The 19,558-nt window shown below is 37.1% G+C and overlaps 1 protein-coding gene across 2 annotated transcripts in view; it reads right to left on the bottom strand.

Annotated features, from left to right (window-relative positions):
- ELP2 (elongator acetyltransferase complex subunit 2) overlaps window positions 1-19,558 on the bottom strand; it is a 49,781-nt gene that overhangs the window by 12,728 nt on the left and 17,495 nt on the right. For both annotated transcript variants that reach the window (XM_074824131.1, XM_074824122.1), the window contains 10 exons: window positions 16,292-16,358; window positions 15,253-15,387; window positions 14,197-14,292; window positions 12,238-12,338; window positions 10,095-10,226; window positions 9,449-9,598; window positions 6,057-6,245; window positions 4,161-4,230; window positions 1,867-1,962; window positions 1,682-1,739 (listed from right to left, as the gene is read on the bottom strand). In XM_074824131.1, coding sequence (XP_074680232.1) covers window positions 1,682-1,739; window positions 1,867-1,962; window positions 4,161-4,230; window positions 6,057-6,245; window positions 9,449-9,598; window positions 10,095-10,226; window positions 12,238-12,338; window positions 14,197-14,292; window positions 15,253-15,387; window positions 16,292-16,358 — 1,094 coding nt within the window. The remainder of the gene's footprint in view (window positions 1-1,681; window positions 1,740-1,866; window positions 1,963-4,160; window positions 4,231-6,056; window positions 6,246-9,448; window positions 9,599-10,094; window positions 10,227-12,237; window positions 12,339-14,196; window positions 14,293-15,252; window positions 15,388-16,291; window positions 16,359-19,558) is intronic.

The following is a 19,558-nucleotide window of genomic DNA, read 5'->3' as shown; positions in this document are numbered from 1 at the left end:
AACCACAAAACAATTCTTGCCATGACCACGTAACCCTATTGTCTTTGTAATTCACCACCCCCGTCAGCATTCAATACCCAAACTGGGTTCCTAACTGTCTTACTCAACATTCATCACTTTGCTCTACTGCTAGACACATTCTGTTTTGGCTGCTGCTTCCATCTATTGCATCTTGATGACACCAAGTTAAGCGGGAGTGTTGATCTGCAAGAAGATAGGGAGGCACTACAGAGAGACTTGGATAGATTGGATCGGTGGGCCAACGTTAACGGGATGAGCTTCAACAAGGCCAAGTGCCAGGTCCTGCACTTGGGCCACAACAACCCCATGCATCGCTACAGGCTTGGGGAGGTGTGGCTGGAGAGCTGTCTGGAAGAGAAGGATCTGGGGGTTCTAATTGACAAACAGCTGAACATGAGCCAGCAGTGTGCCCAGGTGGCCAAGAAAGCCAACGGCATCCTGGCTTGTATCAGAAATAGTGTGACCAGCGGAAGTAGGGAGGTGATAGTCCCCCTTTACTCTGCACTGGTGAGGCCACACCTTGAGTACTGTGTCCAGTTTTGGGCACCTCAATACAAGAGGGATATCGAGGTGCTGAAGCGAGTGCAGAGGAGGGCAACGAAGCTGGTGAAGGGCCTGGAGAACAGATCCTATGAGGAGAAGGCTAAAGGGAGACCTCATCACTCTCTACAACTACCTGAAAGGACATTGTAGAGAGGTTGGTGCTGGTCTCTTCTCAGAGGTGATTAGTGACAGAACGAGAGGGAATGGCTTTAAACTGCAACAGGGGAGGTTTAGACTGGACATTAGGAAAAAATTTTTCACAGACAGAGTGGTCAGACAGTGGAATAGGCTGCCCAGGGAGGTGGTGGAGTCACCATCCCTGGATGTGTTTAAGGGTCGTTTAGATGAGATGCTGGGGGATATGGTGTAGGGGAGAACTTTGCAGAGTAGGGCTGATGGTTGGACTTGATGATCCCAAGGGTCTTTTCCAACCTGAATGATTCTGTGATCTTACAATTCTGTTAGGCTTTAGGGGAAAGCTTCTGATTTGATGCCTCAGCCTTTACTTCCATATCAGAAAGACAAACTTGATCTGCAAGTCTGTTTCACAAAGTGGAAAGAAGCAGAGAACTCCTTATGCAGACAGACAAGGGCGTTTTTTTAAGCAGATGTGCTGAGCAGACAGACATAAAGGCTGCAGCATGGAAAGATGCTGCATCACACTCCAGAGCACAGATAAGACCACGAAAACATGCCACAGTTCCTTAGAGAAGACCAGAAATGTTACTATTCTCTTGGAACAAGGAGGAAAAAAAAAAAACAGGAACCAGTGCCCTAAACAGACCTTCAAAAGACAAACATCCAAAGGGACAATTAAAGTCTGATCATTACAGACTCAAAAGAATAACTTTGTGTTAAAAAACATACATATTTCACTGGTACAGAAACAACTAATGAAATAAAATTTTGTGACATGACAGTCCTAATTGCTATTTTCTGCATTGTTCCCTAACTTTTATATACATATAATTTATTTATTTTACAAGGAATACACTGCATACAAAGTCAAATTGGGTAATAAAATAGGAAAAGTTACAAGACCAGACTACATTAATATGTAACAATAGCTTTCTGGAAATTTTGCAAATTAAGCAAAAGAAAGAAAAATAAAACTTACAACTTCTGAACTTCAGGCCACAAGGTGTTCTGCAGCAAGTGATCCTCTGGGGGAGGTTCTAAAAGACATTTGTACAACATACTCAAATATGGTACTAAATAATCTGAAAACAGCTAAATAATGTTTCAAGTTTATATCCAATGACCCTAATTCTCTATTTCACACAATAGAAATGAACTTCATACCTGTAAGGATCATGGGTTGAAAATAAATCTCAGGATACTGATTTGAAATGGTATTAAATGTTTCTTCATCCTCAGCTGGTTGAACAGCCATATCTCCTGTTCAAAGTAAGGACTTCATTAGCTAGAGAGAACATGCTTGACAGGAGGGAAAATATGAGAGTTTATTATACAAGTAAAAAACATCTATTGTTTTTACAATATAAGTAATTGAAATTAGGTTTCTCTGCTTCCAGAGTTACAATAATATGAATATTAGAATCTAGTTATTTTAATGCACATGGGAATGAATAGAAGAAAAAAAAAATTCCAATCTTTGGACTAATTCCATTCTGAGACATGACCTCTCTCCATCAGCACTGTCCTAGAGATTCTTAAAGATTTTGATTTATCTGAAAGAAGAGTCATCAGGAGTCTAACCTGTGCTTCCCCAACATTAAACCTTTCCTTAAACATTTGAAAATGTTTAAGGCAAAAATCTCAGATACAAATGATGAATTCCTAAATTTAATGTAGACCCCTAAATAAAAAGACATACTTGCAGAAGTGTATCTACAATTTGCAAACTTCAGCAAAACTGCCAAGGGCTCAGTCCTTAGCTTAGGAAAAAGTACCAGAAGTAACTGAAACTACTCCTGTTAATTTTAAGGTAAAATTCAACTCTGTCCTTCACTTTGAAGGTATTATTTAAGAAAAAAAATACAGAGTTTGGCAACAGTTGTTCTCAGACAGAATCTAACTTTATGCCAAATGCACAATTCAAATACAGCAGTTTAAAAAAGCAGGTACAGAAAAAGCAGAACAGAAAGATTATCTTCTCGTCTTCTCTCCCCTTGAAAATGAAATTAGCAACATCAATCTAATTTGAGACCACTATCTGATCATCGCTCACCATGAAGATTCCTCTGCAGAGTAAGCAAGAAAGGTCTTGGGGCTTTAACCTAAGCCACCAGTGCTGACAGCACTGGGTGGGCAATGGTGAACAATGCAGGAAAATTTAACAGCTTTTCTACTCATAGTGCTGCTTCTGGGTGTGCTGCATGAAATTAATGGAAATTAGTTATTCTGTGTGTAATGATACTCTAGAAGGATTTTTTTCCCCTCTCAGCAGAAGGACTCATGAGAAATCAGAAAAAAAAGAGTTTTAGCCAAAATACATTTTATGAGTTACTTCAAGTACAACTGAGCTACTTTTCTCTCACAGAAGATTTAGGAAAATTTAGCTGCATTGCCATTGAAGACCCTGGAGACAAAGCTTATTAAAATGCTTCCTTTTTTAATTCACACCTTCTGATAAAGCTTTAAGAGGAGAAAAAAACAGGTCTGACCTAATTTGTAGACTCCAGTGTAAGTGCATTTTTACCAGAGACTTTATTAAACACCAGATTACCAGTTCATCCCCCGTCTCAACTCAGTTGTTTTTATCGTTCTAGACAAACGTTTGTCCTTCCCTCCTTGTTCCCCCACAATGCAATCCCATAACTGATGGTTAACTAATTCTGCCTTCCCAAACACTTTCACAAAGCATCATTTATCTGGAGAAGGTTTATGGCTATTTTCACTGGAACACAAGATGTGACTTATCCCCCTCAAATCATTACTTTACAAGGGTGCTAACAGTTGAGGAGAGTGTGAAAAGGACTCCAGAGGTCACGGTATTTTACAGAGAAATCACAAGTAGGAACAGGTAGCTCTGCTTTAACAACTGTGAACCTAGATTTCACAGTACACTATTCAATACTAATTTTTTTGGCTAAAAGTCATCAGTCTTGGGGGGGCAGTGGGGAGGGGAGGCACGGGTAGTGAGCATGGAGAAAACAGAGGAACAATGGCAGTTGGGGGAATTCAAATAATATCCTGCCCTGGCTACTCCCAGACCCATCACAGGAGAGCAATGAGCCCCAGCATCCACATGAAACTCCTCAAGATCAGTCAACAGAAGAGGCTCTCAGGAGCACTGTGCAGAGTGGGGTTACTTCCTACAGGGGTGTGGGACACAGTATGAGAAGCAGGGAAAGAGCATTTTGGGTTTGCACAAGACATTAGGGGGTGTTTAGGGGAGAAACCAAAGACAGAGAAAGGGAGGAAAGATTCTCACTTGTGCTTTTTTTGATTTTTAAGCACCATATCTAAGTGCTACCAGAGAAATAAACACTTTGGGTTATTTTACTTTTAGGTGCTAAACTTGCAGTCAAGCTTACAATGACACACCTAACAAAAAGATGTACACTAGAACAATAATTTTTAAAAGAAGTTTCACATGAAGCACCATCATCATTATTTCTCATTAGTCGTACCTTCAAAAACAGCTTTGTTGGATAATCCCAAAGCTGGCACAGTTGCACCTTCTGGAAGATCAGATGATTGCTGATTTTTTTTTAAAAAAAAAAAAAAAGAAAAAAAAAGGTTACACATACACAGATTGTCAGGTAGGTTCATATTTCAAAGGCCACAGTTTAAGGAATCCCTGTGATAAAAAGTGACCTTTCTAGAGAAGTGAAGGGGGGCACTTTGAAAAACTCCCAACTCATCCAGAACACACCCTGGACAAAACAAAGACCAGTACTCTGCTAGGTAAAAAAAGCTTTTCCAAGACCTCAGCTCAAAGGTTTTGCTGTAAAGCATGCATCTTTAGCCCTAACTACAGGTTTTCTTCCATAACTATATTTATTCTAGGATATACACTTGGGGACCTTTGTGCAGAGATGGAAAATTATTAGATTTAATAGCAGTAAAACCCCTTCCTTACAGTGTCTGAAAAGTTCAAAGACTGTTTTACAGAATTGGATTAATAACTTAGGTGACAACTTAAAATACTATATTATTTATTTAAATGTTCATAATTTGCTAAGAAAATGGATGAGACACACACACACCCCCCTGTCTAAGGCCTCTAAACCAAAAACAGTTCTTCATTACAACCCAAAGTCTAATACAATCCCATGGATTTGAACTGAATCTGATCCTATTCAACCCTTTTTGAATATAAAGCTGGCTTTTTTGGTTTTAAGAATTTTTTTGGGAAAACTTTTGAGCAAAATTAAGGAAAAGCTTACCCACTTTAATGAAAAAAAGCATTCACAGAAAACAATTTCAATAAAGCTATTTAAGAGTAGCTGTATCATTAGAGCTCATAAAGCTTTCCTCTTTAAACAAAGCCTGTGTGAAACACTTTATATCATGGATCAAAGAATAGCACTCAGAGGAAAAGCTGATAAGTCTACATAAAAGTAAAATAATGACATCTACCAACATTATAAAAGCACAATGTTATTTGCACAATGTCATTAACGCAAATGCTTACAAAGTCTTACAGAATTAAAGCACTAAATAGCTACTTATGTAACTTCTTGCTATCAAAAATGAGTAATTTCTTTCCAAGATATTTCAATTGTTAAATGAAACGGAAAGGCTAATCTATCTCTGAGAAGCTGCAGAGAAAACACCAGTTTTGAGCCAGAAATGCAAAGAGCACGCAAGGCACTGTACAGAGGCAGCTATCCTGAATGAGGTCTGCTCTACAGAATGCAGAGAAAACCAGAATTAGATCTTACAGCAAATGGGGACCAAAGAAAAGATGGCAACTCTGCAGTCTTGTCTTTCCACAGAGTGGAAAAGTATACTTAACAACTAAGAACTGGAATGTAAAGGCCTCAGGAAAATTTCCAGTGCCAAGAGGAAATAAAGCATGAGCAAATACATATTTATAAATATTTATATGTAACAACTAACAATAGTGCTGAAAGCTTTACGCTATTTCCAAGCATACAATTAAAAAAACGCAACAACACATAACCACACAACAATAATTACATCTAGACAAGACTACTACACCCCTAAATTAAGGGGAATCACATTCCCAGACTTTATTGTTTGCTTGCAAATCGCCAAGTTTGTACAGCAGTCTACTTGGTCTGACTTATTTAAAATTTACCCATACGCTCTGCAATCTTTAGACACTAGGTCTTGTTTAGTTTCAAATATAACCTGTTTTATAAGACAACACCATAAAAATACATATGAAACCACACGCACGGAAGCAAATAGAAGGGAAAGGAAAAACAACATTAAGGTTTCAGAACTATTAAAAGAATTTTTATGGAGTTTAGTGCAATTTAACATTTTCTAAAGCATTAATTTTATTTACATGAAAAGAGGGCTGTCTTCATTTAGCATTGCTTTAGCACACTTACATGGGAGCACAGCTTCTCCACTGGAATACCAGTGATGTTACTGAAGTTTTCTATAAAATTCTTGGGAGCACGAAAAACTCGAAGCACTTTTTCATCTGCTCCCGACACAAACTGAAACCGGCCGATCATTGCCAGACAACGCATGTCATATCCATGTACTTGAGGCCTTGCAATTTCATGCCAGGTTACCTAAACGAACAGACACACAGTTAAAATACAGCTCTTAACTAGAAAAGCAGCAAGATTTTGAGTTCCAAAAAAGTACTAATACTTTACTTGCTGACTTTATTAACATAAAGTTAATAGCAACTTTCTACTGACATTCATAAATGCTCACATACATCAGTTAAATCCTATTTTTCTACCAAACAATTCCTGTCATTAGTAAACTGTGTTCCTGCACAGATATGTTTAAGGCATTTGCTTATCTTTGTTACTACAGGCACACTGCACTTACTATGACTTCTTCATGCTAGACAGTCAGGAATACGACATAATGTGCTTAAGCAGAAGGAGAATTGTATGCTACTTACTACTTTCAAAACTGTAGCTCTGAAAGATGTAAGAAAGGTAGGGATAACTACCTTGCTTCCTTCATCTGTTTTTCACAAAGCCCAGCAGCACTGCTGTCAGCAGACTACAGGTTCCTACTTCCCCCCTTTCCTTAAATACTTGATTTTAGTGAGACCATTTAATAGAAGCTTCGCAAAAAAATGACACAACCAAAATAGCTTCTTATGGAAAAACATCTGGAAAATCCTATGATTTTAGAAGTGTTTTCATTTGAAGTATTAATTTTTTTCTAGTTTCCTGAAATATTCATATCCACACTTCAAGTATTAATCCAAGAAAACCAGAATTAACAGCTGACCAGAAATTAGGTTGGCAAGTTAGTTTTACAGTCACACTAAGCAAACTATATTAGCAAAAAAAAATATTATTTATATTGCTTTTCTAAAAATCTAAATTATTCTACATATGAAAAAAATCAATCCTTAAAGAAACCCCTTTGTTTTCTAGCAAATACACTTTCATTAAAAGATTTTTAGTAAGTGTCATTTGCTACTACTCCTACACGATACTTCAGTTGGAAAAATACAGTGTGCACTTCTGAGTTGACAGCTAGCAGAATTTAAATTAATTCTAATTGATTAAATTAATTCTGACTACTTCAGTATTACAATTCCTGGAAAACTGCAGCCTAGACAAAATTTACATTGTACTAGACATCATACAAACATAAGTAAAGGCATTACATTGGCTGTAAACTGCATTTCAAATGTTGAAGCTTCTGATAAAATCTGAACGGGACATTTGAGACATCCTAAAATCTCAGGTTTTCACAAGATCTTGATTATTTTCTAATAAGGAAAAAACCCTCAATTCTTTAAAAACAAAAAACAAACAGTGCAATAAACCCTTTTTACCCTTCAGTTTAGTTGCATCTTTGCATTTTTTAGAACACAACATATAACAGGAATGAAAAAAACCCCACGGGAAAAAAAAAAAAAAAAAACAAAAAAACACAGACAAAGAGAAGGCTGTATAAGTCATACAAATAAGCTTCTTCCAGAAAAATCAGAGTGCAAATTTATATGACAAATTGAAGCTGATTGTTATCCCTTATTTCTGACATTTGAACCCAGTACAATATCATAATTGAGATTTTAATAAGGGATAATTAGTTGCATTTAACACTTAGTTCCCTTTTTATAGAGAAAATGTGAATGCTGAGCTGCAATAGTAACTTTTCATAGATATCTGAACCATCCGTTGTGTCTTGTTAAGACAAACATCAGATGTCACTTCTTGTAATTTTTCAGTTGCTAAATGCAGTATGGTAAAGAAAGTAAGGCATTGTAAAAGCCTGTGTTATCTAAGGTCATGAGCAGCAGAACAACCTGCCCGGTTTTCAGGATTCAGAAGTCCTGAACACATGCCTTCAAATGACCCATTTCTATCTCAACCCTCCACCTCACCCTACCAACAGGATACTATAGCTTTCTCCCACACCCCACTCTGCAAAAAGTGTTGATGCTACTTGGATTTACACCTGGTCAAACTAGCCAGGTGGCTGCTCTTTGTTAGGACAGGAAGAGAAAGTACAGTAATTCAGTTCACACCAAACTTAGATATGAAGACTGCAATCACTCTGCTAAATCAATTAATTCAAAAGTTTCAGGGACAGCAGGAAAAGCTGTACAGGAAAATCGGTTCTTTCAGAAAACAGGATAAAAACTTAGCAAGCAGCATACATAATGAAGAGTGGTGCTTCAGTACGTCACAGAGAACACGATATTCACAACTCTCTTGAATGCTGCCAACTTACATCATGTGCTAGTCCTGGATTTTGTTTCTGTATGTTAAATCCAACATACTACCTTTTTCACAGGGCTGTTGTACCCTCCAGATTGGAGATTAGGGGAAGAGGCAGGGAAAAGAAACTGGAGATGCCCTTCCTACAACACAAGGCAAAGCTTAGCACTTGAGCTGGGATTGCCACCACTTCTGTGTGGCCTGGAAGAAGGAAACCAAGGAACTGATGTCAAATTCACTCTCCCAAAAACATCAGACATCCTGTGCTGGTGTACACTATAGAAGCTTTGGTGAGACAGTTGTAATAGCTGCCCTTCGCCTCCACAACTAATAGCACAGCTTGCACAGCGTCTTACATGATTTCAGTCTAGTTTCTGCCAGTTTCCAGAACAGAACATTAGTACTGTTCTGCCAGAAAAAGCTGTATTTGTGGATGAGGAAAATGCGTGACCAACTAGAAACAGGAACTTCTGCATTCCTAGACAGGGTTTCCCACACCAAAATTTAGACTTATTTTGGAACACACAAAGTTATTCAGGAATAATTCTTCCTGAAAAGTCGCTTGCACAGGTACCAACTGCACTCATGCAGTTCAGATAATCATTCTGGTAAACAGTCACAGTCATAAACAAAATAGTATAAAAAAAATACAGTGAGAACTTTGCTTAGATTAAGCTTGTGTAAAAAACCACAACCCAAGTTGAGTTTCGTTATGACTACCTGCAGCTGTGCTTAGCCAAGTGTTAAACAAGGACAATAGATGGTTATTAGAACCAGCCATGCGTTCCTCCTGAATTACTGCACAGCCTGGTTTTTAAGATCCTGGAAGAACACTTACCAGAGGTGAACTCAGGATTAAACTGCAGTCATGCTATGTGATTGCTAAAACTCTTCCACTAGTATTTTTGAAGTGAAAACAGCACATACTGAATAACTAAACTCCATTTACACAAACAGTTTTGAACAGATCATGGCTTGGGGAAATTTAAGGTATGAGTTATATTCAGGTGACTCGTTCCAAACTCAGGACAGAAAAGCCCTCTTTACCAAGCTCACAAAATCTTTGAAGATCATACCTCTGTCTCTTGTTTTCTTTTCCATGGAGCAAAGAGTCTAGTAGTTTGATCAGAACCAACACTGATGAGAAACTCTCCTTCTGGGTCCCACTTTACATCTTCTACACTGTTAAAATGTCCTGAAATCACAACTTCTGGAGTCCATTCTTTCTATCAAAAAAGTCACAAAAGAAGCAAGAAGTTTTCAATTGACTGACAGGCATATTCTAACTGAAAGTATCAATGTCCTTATTAAGAAGGCAAAAAACAAACAAACAAAAAAAAAAAACAAAAAAACCCCAGCAAATTATTAGAACTCAGAGTGGCCAAATAGACACAAATACTGATTTAATGCTCCAATCTAAAAAGAAACTTGCATTATTGGTTCAGCTGCCACTTCTGAACAAAGCACAACCACAAAGGAGTTCTGTCTATTCCACTGACTTTATGGTTCTCCCAGGGAAGCAACAGGTTTTAGAGCCTCAGAGACTGCAACCTCCTTTCTGTGCAGGAGCGAGACTCCTACAGAATATTATCTGCAGAGAAGGACTATTTCAATCATTAATTTTAAACTGTACTGTTACGCTTTTCTACTAACAACAGAACTTACCTCAAGTGACAGATAGGTGTAATTCTTTTAAGTAATAATAATAACAAACCAACATACCTTATTAACTGTAGCCTGTTTCCAAAGGTGTAGTGCTCCATGAAAAGCATGAGCAATGATCATTGAACCATCCGGACTAAACTGGCAGTCAAAAAATCCAAGGGTATTGCCACCCACTTCACCTACCCGCACCTGAATTAATGATCAGAAGTGAAATATTCATGAAAATCGCCTTCCATTCGTATAAATTCATCCTAATCTCATGGGATGAAAATTTAGCTATAGGTAACAGTTCACGTTACACACAAAAATACATCTAAAGAATATTTTAATTGCAAAGATAAGCACTAAAATATCATGGGAATTAAAGTTGCATGCCACTTTAATGGAGCCTCCCTTCATAAACACCTCAGGATAGGATCTTGCTCAATCACCCAGGGGAAGAAAACACTACACTAGATGAGACAAGAACCCAATCTTTTTATGTTTCAGTCCAGTCTGTTGGATGCGAGTTTCTTGTCATCCGTTGCTTTCCTATTGCTCTGTTGTACAAAATGGAAAAAAAGGTCCAAAGGAGAAGTGGTTCCCAATTACTCTTTCTTTTTCTTCTTAATTTCCAAGATTTACTACCATATTTCCACCTCCCTCTTTCTCCATGAATCCCTGCAACTTGCTCCACATTCCTTCTTTGGCATATTTTGGCCTCTGTTTTGTGCTTCCCTTGTGACTTTGCATGTATGTATGCATGCAGACACACACACACACACCTGATAGTTACTCTAGTGCTCTTCCAAGTTTTTAATTACATTAAAAGATTATTACAGTTACATTTTCAAGTGTTATTCAAGAGATGAGAACACAATTCCTTTCAAGCTCAACTCTTAACAATTCCCCCATTATTACATAGCTGCCTTTAAAATCACAAAGAAATGTATCTATACCTCATTCTAAATGGCAGCATGTACTAAGTATGTCCATTTTATTAGCACTCATTCCAAAAAATACCACTCATGTGAAAGTGACTGATATGCCATGCTAGAGGCAGAATTCTAGTCTCACCTCTGAGCAGAGGAATGATTTTGTGAAGACTTCTTGTTCATCATACCAAAATGGGAGAGAAAATGGGACGTTCCCCTTGCACCCCTCCTCCCTGCAGGCTTCCAGCTCAGGTTTCCATCCCTCAATGCAAAAAGGACTGTTGCAGTTAAAATGTCTGATCCAAACTGCAAGCTTCACATCTGAGATCCAGCCAATGCAAATGGAATGTACGAAAAGAGTAACAACTTGGAACAAGTTTTACTGCACAAGCTGGTTTAGAAGTTTGTAAATTTAGCCACAATTAAGTGTTACAACTAGGGACAACAAATGGCATCTCTACGTGATCATCCTATTATGAACTAATTTCTATTTCAAGGCGAAAGGCACAAGAACTTTTCAATGCAACAGGGAAAAAATTAAATCCACCTACTATCATTCTCTTTTTTTCCTCTCCCAAGAGAGGATTAGAACTTTCTTTGTGACACAAAAGACCATAAACAATGGTTGGCATAACCCACCACAAACAATTTTGGCTGAATTATTGCAATTTGGAAAAGCAGGTCAACTGAAAACAAAGACATCTACCAAAGTACTAGATAAATCTGGTTGTACTACTTGTTTGTTTAGGATGACCCCCATTAGAACAGCATTTAAAATACTGTAGTGAAACATGAGTATCCAGCTCAAAGGGAAGAAAAACCCTAATTACAGCCCATGAACAAGTTATTGTGAGTAAAACCAGGCTTGTGAATTGCATGTCAGCTGCTCTGTAGTAACTGCTTGGGTGCACATTCCCACAAGGATTAACTACAAATAATTCAGGATGGTTTCTTCCTCTTCTTACCAGGAGTACACAAGGTGTGTTACTACGCAGCACCTGGCTTGCCATACTATGAATGCCAGGTGAGCACAAACTCCTTAGAAGCTCCCCAATATGGTAATAAGAAAGCAAACAAGCAATAAAACAAAAAAAACCATACTGCATCACATCATTTTTGAAAAATGTAGTTTTACTTGCAACACAGCATCACAATGAGTATTTTTGCAAGAAAATGCTTTTGCCTTTCTCACCCCGCGTTTTATAGTTTTTGTTTCCTCCAGTGCACACACGACGCTGAAACGCAACTTGAATACAGTACATATTGTAAGAAAGACTGACACTTGCCTGTTCTAGCCAGACTCCAGATTCCTTGTCAGGTTCCCAGATGATCACAGTTTTGTCCATTGATGCAGACAATATCCTCATTGGTTGTTGCATGCTGCCATCTACAGTACACAGAAAACAATTACCCTACAACCTATGAGAATACTTTCTAAGAGTCTGGTCATACCGAAATCCAAACACACTAAGAAAATCGTTCAGCATCAGAGATGTGCAAAGCAGTACTTAAATGCCAGACTTAACAGGCTCTACATTCTTACTAGGCATTCATTAGGAAGTATTGTTATTTTTCAGCCATAATCTCTCAAAGGAAATATAAAACACGTACATGAGAACAACCATATTCTACTGTTTATTTGCTCCATATTAACATTGAATCAAATGTAATTTGGAGGAAAAGATAGAGCTTCACAGAGAGACTGCATAGCAGTTCTCAGTTCTACTCCTCAAATTAGTTTTTACAGAGAGATTTCCAGTTTAAAACAAAATAATCTCTATCCCAGTATTTACTGTATTTTTTCCAAATTAAATGTTAGATTCACTACAGACTTCAATAGACTCTAGCATCTTACAGCAGTAAGGACTGCTCCCCAGAATGCAGTGAAACACTCCAGACAACTGCCCAACGCAGCCAGAACAGGGAAGAGGAAACTGGTTCACCTCCCAGTTGGGAAACCCCTAGAACTGCTGGGGAACCCTTCTTGAGAACAGAGACATTGGTGGGCATCTCTTGAGGCAGTATCTTATGTCACACCAAACCTTCTACCTTCTGCACTGAGAATGTCTCTCTCAGACCAGTCTGCTTCTACTGAAGAAGAAAATCTATTTTGGGGAACTCAAGATTGGGCAGGCCACAGAACACAAGCAGCTACCATGTATGCAGAAGCGTGATGTAAGACACCTGGAAAACTTCATGATCTAACAGTACAGTTTTTCAGATTGCAGTGTAAAACTTACATGACTATTTTGCCTAAACCTTGCCTTAACAGGCAAAATCTTTTATTGGTGCTTAGAAAAATAAATGAAAGAACAGATAACTAAGCCAATATTTCTAAAGCAAGTCCTGTGTCTTTCACTGAAGGTATTTTGACATTCTAATTGCACTCTACTGTTCAATTGTTGTATATACACTGAAAAAAAGCTGTGCTTTGTACTGATGAAGTCAGCTGCCATCAGTAACTCCAAAACACCTCAGAATAAAAGGCACTTTTGCCAATACAAATACACAAGGGCATTCTGAGGGTGCAAGCATGTCAAATCAAGAATCTCCTTCCCTTACACTCCAGGCAGACACATACCAGCAAATCAGCACCACAAACAAGGCTGTCAGAATTTAAGGATTGAAAAAGAAAGATAAAGACAAGGGCAAGATACAAAATTAAACGGTAAATAACATTTTTTTCAATGTCTGCATTAATGCCTTAAAGCTATATGCTAGCTAGAGAAAACCTATACTCAAGGAATCCCTGGCATGTTATATTAATGCACAAATGACTGAAGATTGATATTCTCAATGCTGCTATTTGTTCCTTTCTAGTCCAAGAAAAAGAAAGGAGTTCTCTTGAGTTAATGCTGACCTTTCAAAGAGCAGACATTTCAAATATATGTATTAAGGTAAAATATTAGAGCTATTAATTCATACTGATTAATTTTTATTCCACAAACAGCAAATCAATTATAATAAGGCCAGTACAGCTCAGTTATTTCATTCATTAAACAAAACATGAGCAAGAGAGAGCATCACGAAATACACAATGACAGACAGAGCCTGTGTCATAAGATATATTATTGTGGCACACTCAGTCAAAACATCCATTTACTTATGAAATAACATTTGCAGAATTTAAATATTTTCATAGTCCACACTGACAAGTGATCATGCAAACACAATACAAAGACATGTGACTGTACTCTGTGTATACAGCACTTAACATAACAGCTAAGTGTTTGGTATCGCTTTACCTCTGGAAAATGAAGGTTGCCAGTGAACTGCATACACCCAGTTTTCATGACCAGCCAACACAGATTCCAAAGTAACTGCGTATGTTGTATCAGTATCTACCACAAATCAGAGAAAAGCACATTTCTTTCTAAAAGCCAAGAAACAGCAGGTCATTTCTGATATCTTCAGGGAAAAAAAAAATCAGCTGCTTGAAGCATCTACCAATATCTCAGTAGACTATTGACACTGAACAGCTCTTTGAAAACCGACCTTGCCGCAATCCCCGAGTACCAGATTGACACTAAGAGGTCAGCCTATTGCCTCCGAGTGGTATCACAGAATTCCTGGAGAACTCTCAGCAATTTTGAAATAGACTCTCTGACATTGCCTCTACCCATACTCTTAACTTAAGCATATTTACATCTCCAAATGACTGTAAATACAAGCATTAAGATACTTCAGACAACTGAAGTTGGGATTTGCTGCAAGTAGCATGAGCACTTTTTACACATAACGTCATAAAAACTTCATTATATTACCTAAGCTGCCTAATTATTTACCCCACAATGTCAGCATTGCAAACCTCTGATGTTACAGTGCTCAAAGCGTATATTAACCAAAAAGCAGGCCTACACATACTTATCTGTTATCTCCAGTATTTTTCTAAGATTAAGTAATAGTAGCACCTCTTACTGCATTGAATTCAAAAGAAAATTAAAGATAAGTTATTAAACTGGAGAACTGCACAACATCTTACCCTCCCCACACTAATATATTTTCTATGTGCTGCATTTGGAATATGTGTAACAATGCATGTTGATATTAAGCTCTTTCACCACTTTACCACTTTTTTAACACATCATTAACTTTACATAGTCACAGCTTTAAAACAGTAACTCCGCTTTTTCTTAGAGCTGAATAAAAATAATGAAGTCAAACCGGTCTCAGATTCTTTTAATACAAGCAACAAAACAAATGATATGGTAATCACCTTACCACCTTGTTAGCCACCCTGAAATCACAAACAGATACACAAGTGAGAAGTTGTACAAGAGAACTTTACAGCTGTTACGTACCTTTGACAGTAAAAACATTCTCTTTCAGTCTTATGGAATCATCTTCAGTTTCTGGAAGTTGCTTTGATTTTGTACACACTTTCCAAATTCTTATTAAACAATCCTGAGCACAGCTTGCTAAGAAAAGCTCTTCACCTATGTGGTTTAAAAAAATTAAAGCCATATTTTCATTGCAATCACTGCCATGACTAATCCACAATCTTTCCAAACATACTACAGCATTATCCTAATTTTTCCTGTTATACTCAATACAATAAGCTGCTGGTTTATTTCAACAACTTATTCTCCCATTTCAAGCTCCCTGCTCGTTTAAAACACATTGACTATGGATATTTTTCTGCTTATAAGACATAAAAGACATGGTAAATACTGTACATATTGTACATATGCTTCTTTACTACCTATGGCCTTCACTTCTGACAGCCTCAATTCTCTTCAGTAACTCCTTTCCTCCTTCTCTTTCTTCAGGATTGTAGCATCCCCTAATTCCTTCTATTTTATTTTTGCCATTGCAAGAACTATCCGATTAGTTAACATCTGAATGTTGTCTTCTTAATCTCCTATTCTTAAATAAAAAAAAAAAGAGGGGGGGAGAATAAAAGAACTATTTCCTCCTTTCCCCCCTTTGAAAAAGCAGCCAACTTTTCTTCACTCAGATACAAACATTTGCATATTGAAAAGGACAAGTTGCTAAAACTCCTATTTGTTTGCATTTAGCTACCAGTCAGGTAAACATACTTAAAGCAAGCAAGACAAAATGAGGGATGCAAACAGAAGATATAAGTGTTCTGTATTAATCCTACTGTGGTCATAATTTTGATAACTAAAATATAACTGTACAACAATTCAACAATTCTTATGTTTCAACAGGACAAAAAGTTCTACCTTGATTTTTAATATTTGTACCACAATCTCAGAAAAAAAATTCACAACCGTAAGAGCTGAGGCGCTACGGTGCGTCAAAATCACCTGTTGGAGAGGTAAAACAGTAGTACTGTCGTTAAACCAGTATTCTACTTTATTCATCTTTCATACTGACCACAAACTGCCCATTCAATGCCTCTTATCCAGTCTTCATGGCCAGGGAGTATTAATGTTTTCTGAAACTGAATAAAAATTCCTGTTATATCATAGAAATGCACTTAATTACCACACACGTACAAACAATTACCTTTGGATTTTCAAGTCTTGTATGTTTACAGCTTCTATTGTTTGAAATTGGAAAAATAAGCTGTTACTAAGGATTGCAATTTATTAATAGATTCTACATAGGCCTTTTTGGTTTTGCCACCATTGGGTAAGTGTGTCACATCAGGGCACTTCCCATATATGAGCAGGCAAGAATAAATACTTAAGGTGCTTCAAGAGGTTGTAGTCTCTCTATGATATAGATGAAAAGTTTATCAGGCTTATAGTAGCACAAGAACAACAACATAATGCAGGTACGACATGGTAAATTTGTATTACACGTGTGACAGATGCAACCACAGATGATGTGGAAAATGAATGCAGGTAAAAATCATGTGTAAAAAGAAGGGTAGATGTTTTGGAATTATTTCAGTATTTAATTTGTAATATAATACTATTACTTATGGGGCCAGAAATATTCCTTATGTTTATTGACTATGTTTCTAGGGAAGGCATACATCAAGAACTGTATCCACTGATGAAAGCCTCTTCATGAACACAGACTCAAGAACACACGAATGCAAACACAGTCCAGATTTCCTAGTAAGAACTTTCATTAGTAGTATATTTTCATTCATGACATATAATATTACCATTTTGGTTTGATTCAGAAAAAGATTTTTTGATCCCAAGTTGACTTCAAATGTTTGAAATAGCCATTATAGTTAAAATGTTTGTGTAGTTTAGGACAATTTAATAACTATTACATTATTTCTTGTATTCTATTCTGCTAAATCCCTTACCCAGGCCTACTAAGAGTTAAGATTAAGTGACAATCTTAGCTCTCAGCACAAGACTGCAACTGAGTTCTCTTTCCCTATCTGTAATAAAAAATAAAATTATTTTTTACAAAATTTAAAAAAGAGCAACACAATAAGAAAGACTCAAAAATCTGTCTTCAGCTTCAGAAAAGAGAGTCAGCAACTGTAATTCATTCGAATGATTTTACAGCTAACTAAACATAGTCAGAAATCAGTGCCTCTTCCCTTTGGTCCACACTTTCCTGGGTATTCACAAAAATCACCTTTCCATCAAAAAACAGTACTCAGCTTCTCCTCATTCTACATTTGCATTGTTAATGTTACAGAATGATCTGTATATGAGATACGTGACCAGAACAGCTTAACAGAAACTTCCAAATGTTTTGGTCTTGATTAAGAATGTGTTCTCACAGCCACCTAAATCTCATCTGGCTTGTCACTTCTGCACTTGCTGGCACTTCTGGATGTGGAATTCCAGACAGATTTTTATGTTACCCAACTGGTTATGTGTAACTAAAGGCAGGAACAGCCCAGGAAGTGAGATCAGTGATCTAAAAATTCTTCCAAAGGCTATGTGTTTCTAGGAATACATAAAAAAAACCCCAAACAAACAACTTTTTAGCAATTCACATTTCAGATAATAGACAAAACACCTATTTATATGATCTTTGACATAATGCTCTGTATTTTACTTTCATCAAGGTTAGCTGGTAAAATTATTCCCAAGTGAAAGATCGGTTCAGGCTGAACTGTTGCTAACATTTTTGTGTTTTATGGTTCCTTTCATGTTGAACAGTGTGCATATCTCCTGAAACTTGACTTTAATGTTAATCTAAACACACATCTAATAATTTTTAATTTCAAGGTGTTGGGTGGGTTTTTTAAATTACCCTCATCTCACATCAAAGAGAACCATTAAGAAAAGCAGATTTTTTTTTTCCTCTTTCAAGAGAGTAAAACTAATTATTTTGAGGTTATTTGTACCACCTCAGGTTTCTAATTCACTTCCTAAATAGGGTTCTAGGCACTACTTAGCCTGAAGTCAAGCATGCAATTATTTTGTGCTATAGAAAAAGCACTCAAAGTTTTCAAGATATTGTTTCCCATAAAAATAAAAATTGTCCATTGAAACTGAGCAAGGAGTAGTGTTGCTGTTATGACCTCTGCCTGGGATTTTTTGTATTGGTTTTGCTGTTTTCTTTGAAGTCTACATCTCTTGGTATCACACATTCAGTTTCTTCAGATGTATTCTGTTCTAAAACTGCATTAATTTAAAGCTTCTTGCAGATGCACATAGTCATTTTAAATGATTTCATCAAAGTTTTTATTAGGTTATATTTGCAAGTATTTTGAGCTGTCATTCTTCTCATTTTTACAGACTTTGTTTCTACAGTCTCAACTTTCTCCTTCTCTATTTCAGTTTTTCCCTTGGTCCTTACTGGATACATAAGATTATTGGAAGTTACAATACCAACAGCTGAATCTAACAAAAACTCATGGTCTGAGTCACATACTTCACAGGCTTTCCCATGCCTCTTAACTAATCTCTGAACATTTTACATAGCAGCAATCTGGTCTCTTTTCTTTTAGGCAAAGAATAAAGCTGTTATGTAGGTAACTGAATTAATGAAGCCTGGTTGTCTGTGGACATGCTCAGCACACTCTGCACAACTAACTCTGCCCACATTGGGTATATGTCTTTTAGGACCAGGCTGGTGGTATTGTTTGGCAAATCTGGCAACTGCCACATAAGGTAACAGACGTCAAAATCTTCTCAGTTTTTCTCCACCAGACACTAGATATCCCTCCTCTATCCTGCTGTTAGTCTTGTAGAATTAGAAAGAGCCTGAATTATCCTTGAGTCTCTTATTCCACTTTTCAATTAGTCCAAATTGTTTGGGGGAAACATACTTGAACATGCACAGCAAAAATCTTCTCACAGAAACCAAGCTCAACATAGAAATGTTTTGTTTTAAAGCTCTATTTTGATCTTCTGATTTACTTACTTCCCCTCCGTAGGCCTGTAATACCTCAAGCAAGAAGACATATAATGATTTCTGAAAGATTTTTCCCTGGGTACTTTTATAAATCAATACCCTCTTTCAAGAACTCAGATAAGCAAAGAGCTCATTTTCTCTCTACTGCTTAACACAGTAAGGGATCTCTGGGTAGAGAGTCTTAAAGGATTTAAAGCCTGCCCACTCAATTTCAAACAGTTTTTATGAATAAATATATTTCAACTGTAGAATTCATGTCTTTATCAAAAGGCAGCCTTTACCAGCTAACTGAAGATGCCTCATCCTCCCTCAGAGCATAACAGTGCCCTCCAAGTTTGATTAGAATGTCCCGTTATCAAT

The sequence above is a fragment of the Strix aluco genome, chromosome 1 (genome assembly GCF_031877795.1).
Source record: "Strix aluco isolate bStrAlu1 chromosome 1, bStrAlu1.hap1, whole genome shotgun sequence".
In the NCBI taxonomy this organism is placed as follows: Eukaryota; Metazoa; Chordata; class Aves; order Strigiformes; family Strigidae; genus Strix; species Strix aluco.
This window is presented reverse-complemented; position numbering and strand designations above follow the sequence as displayed.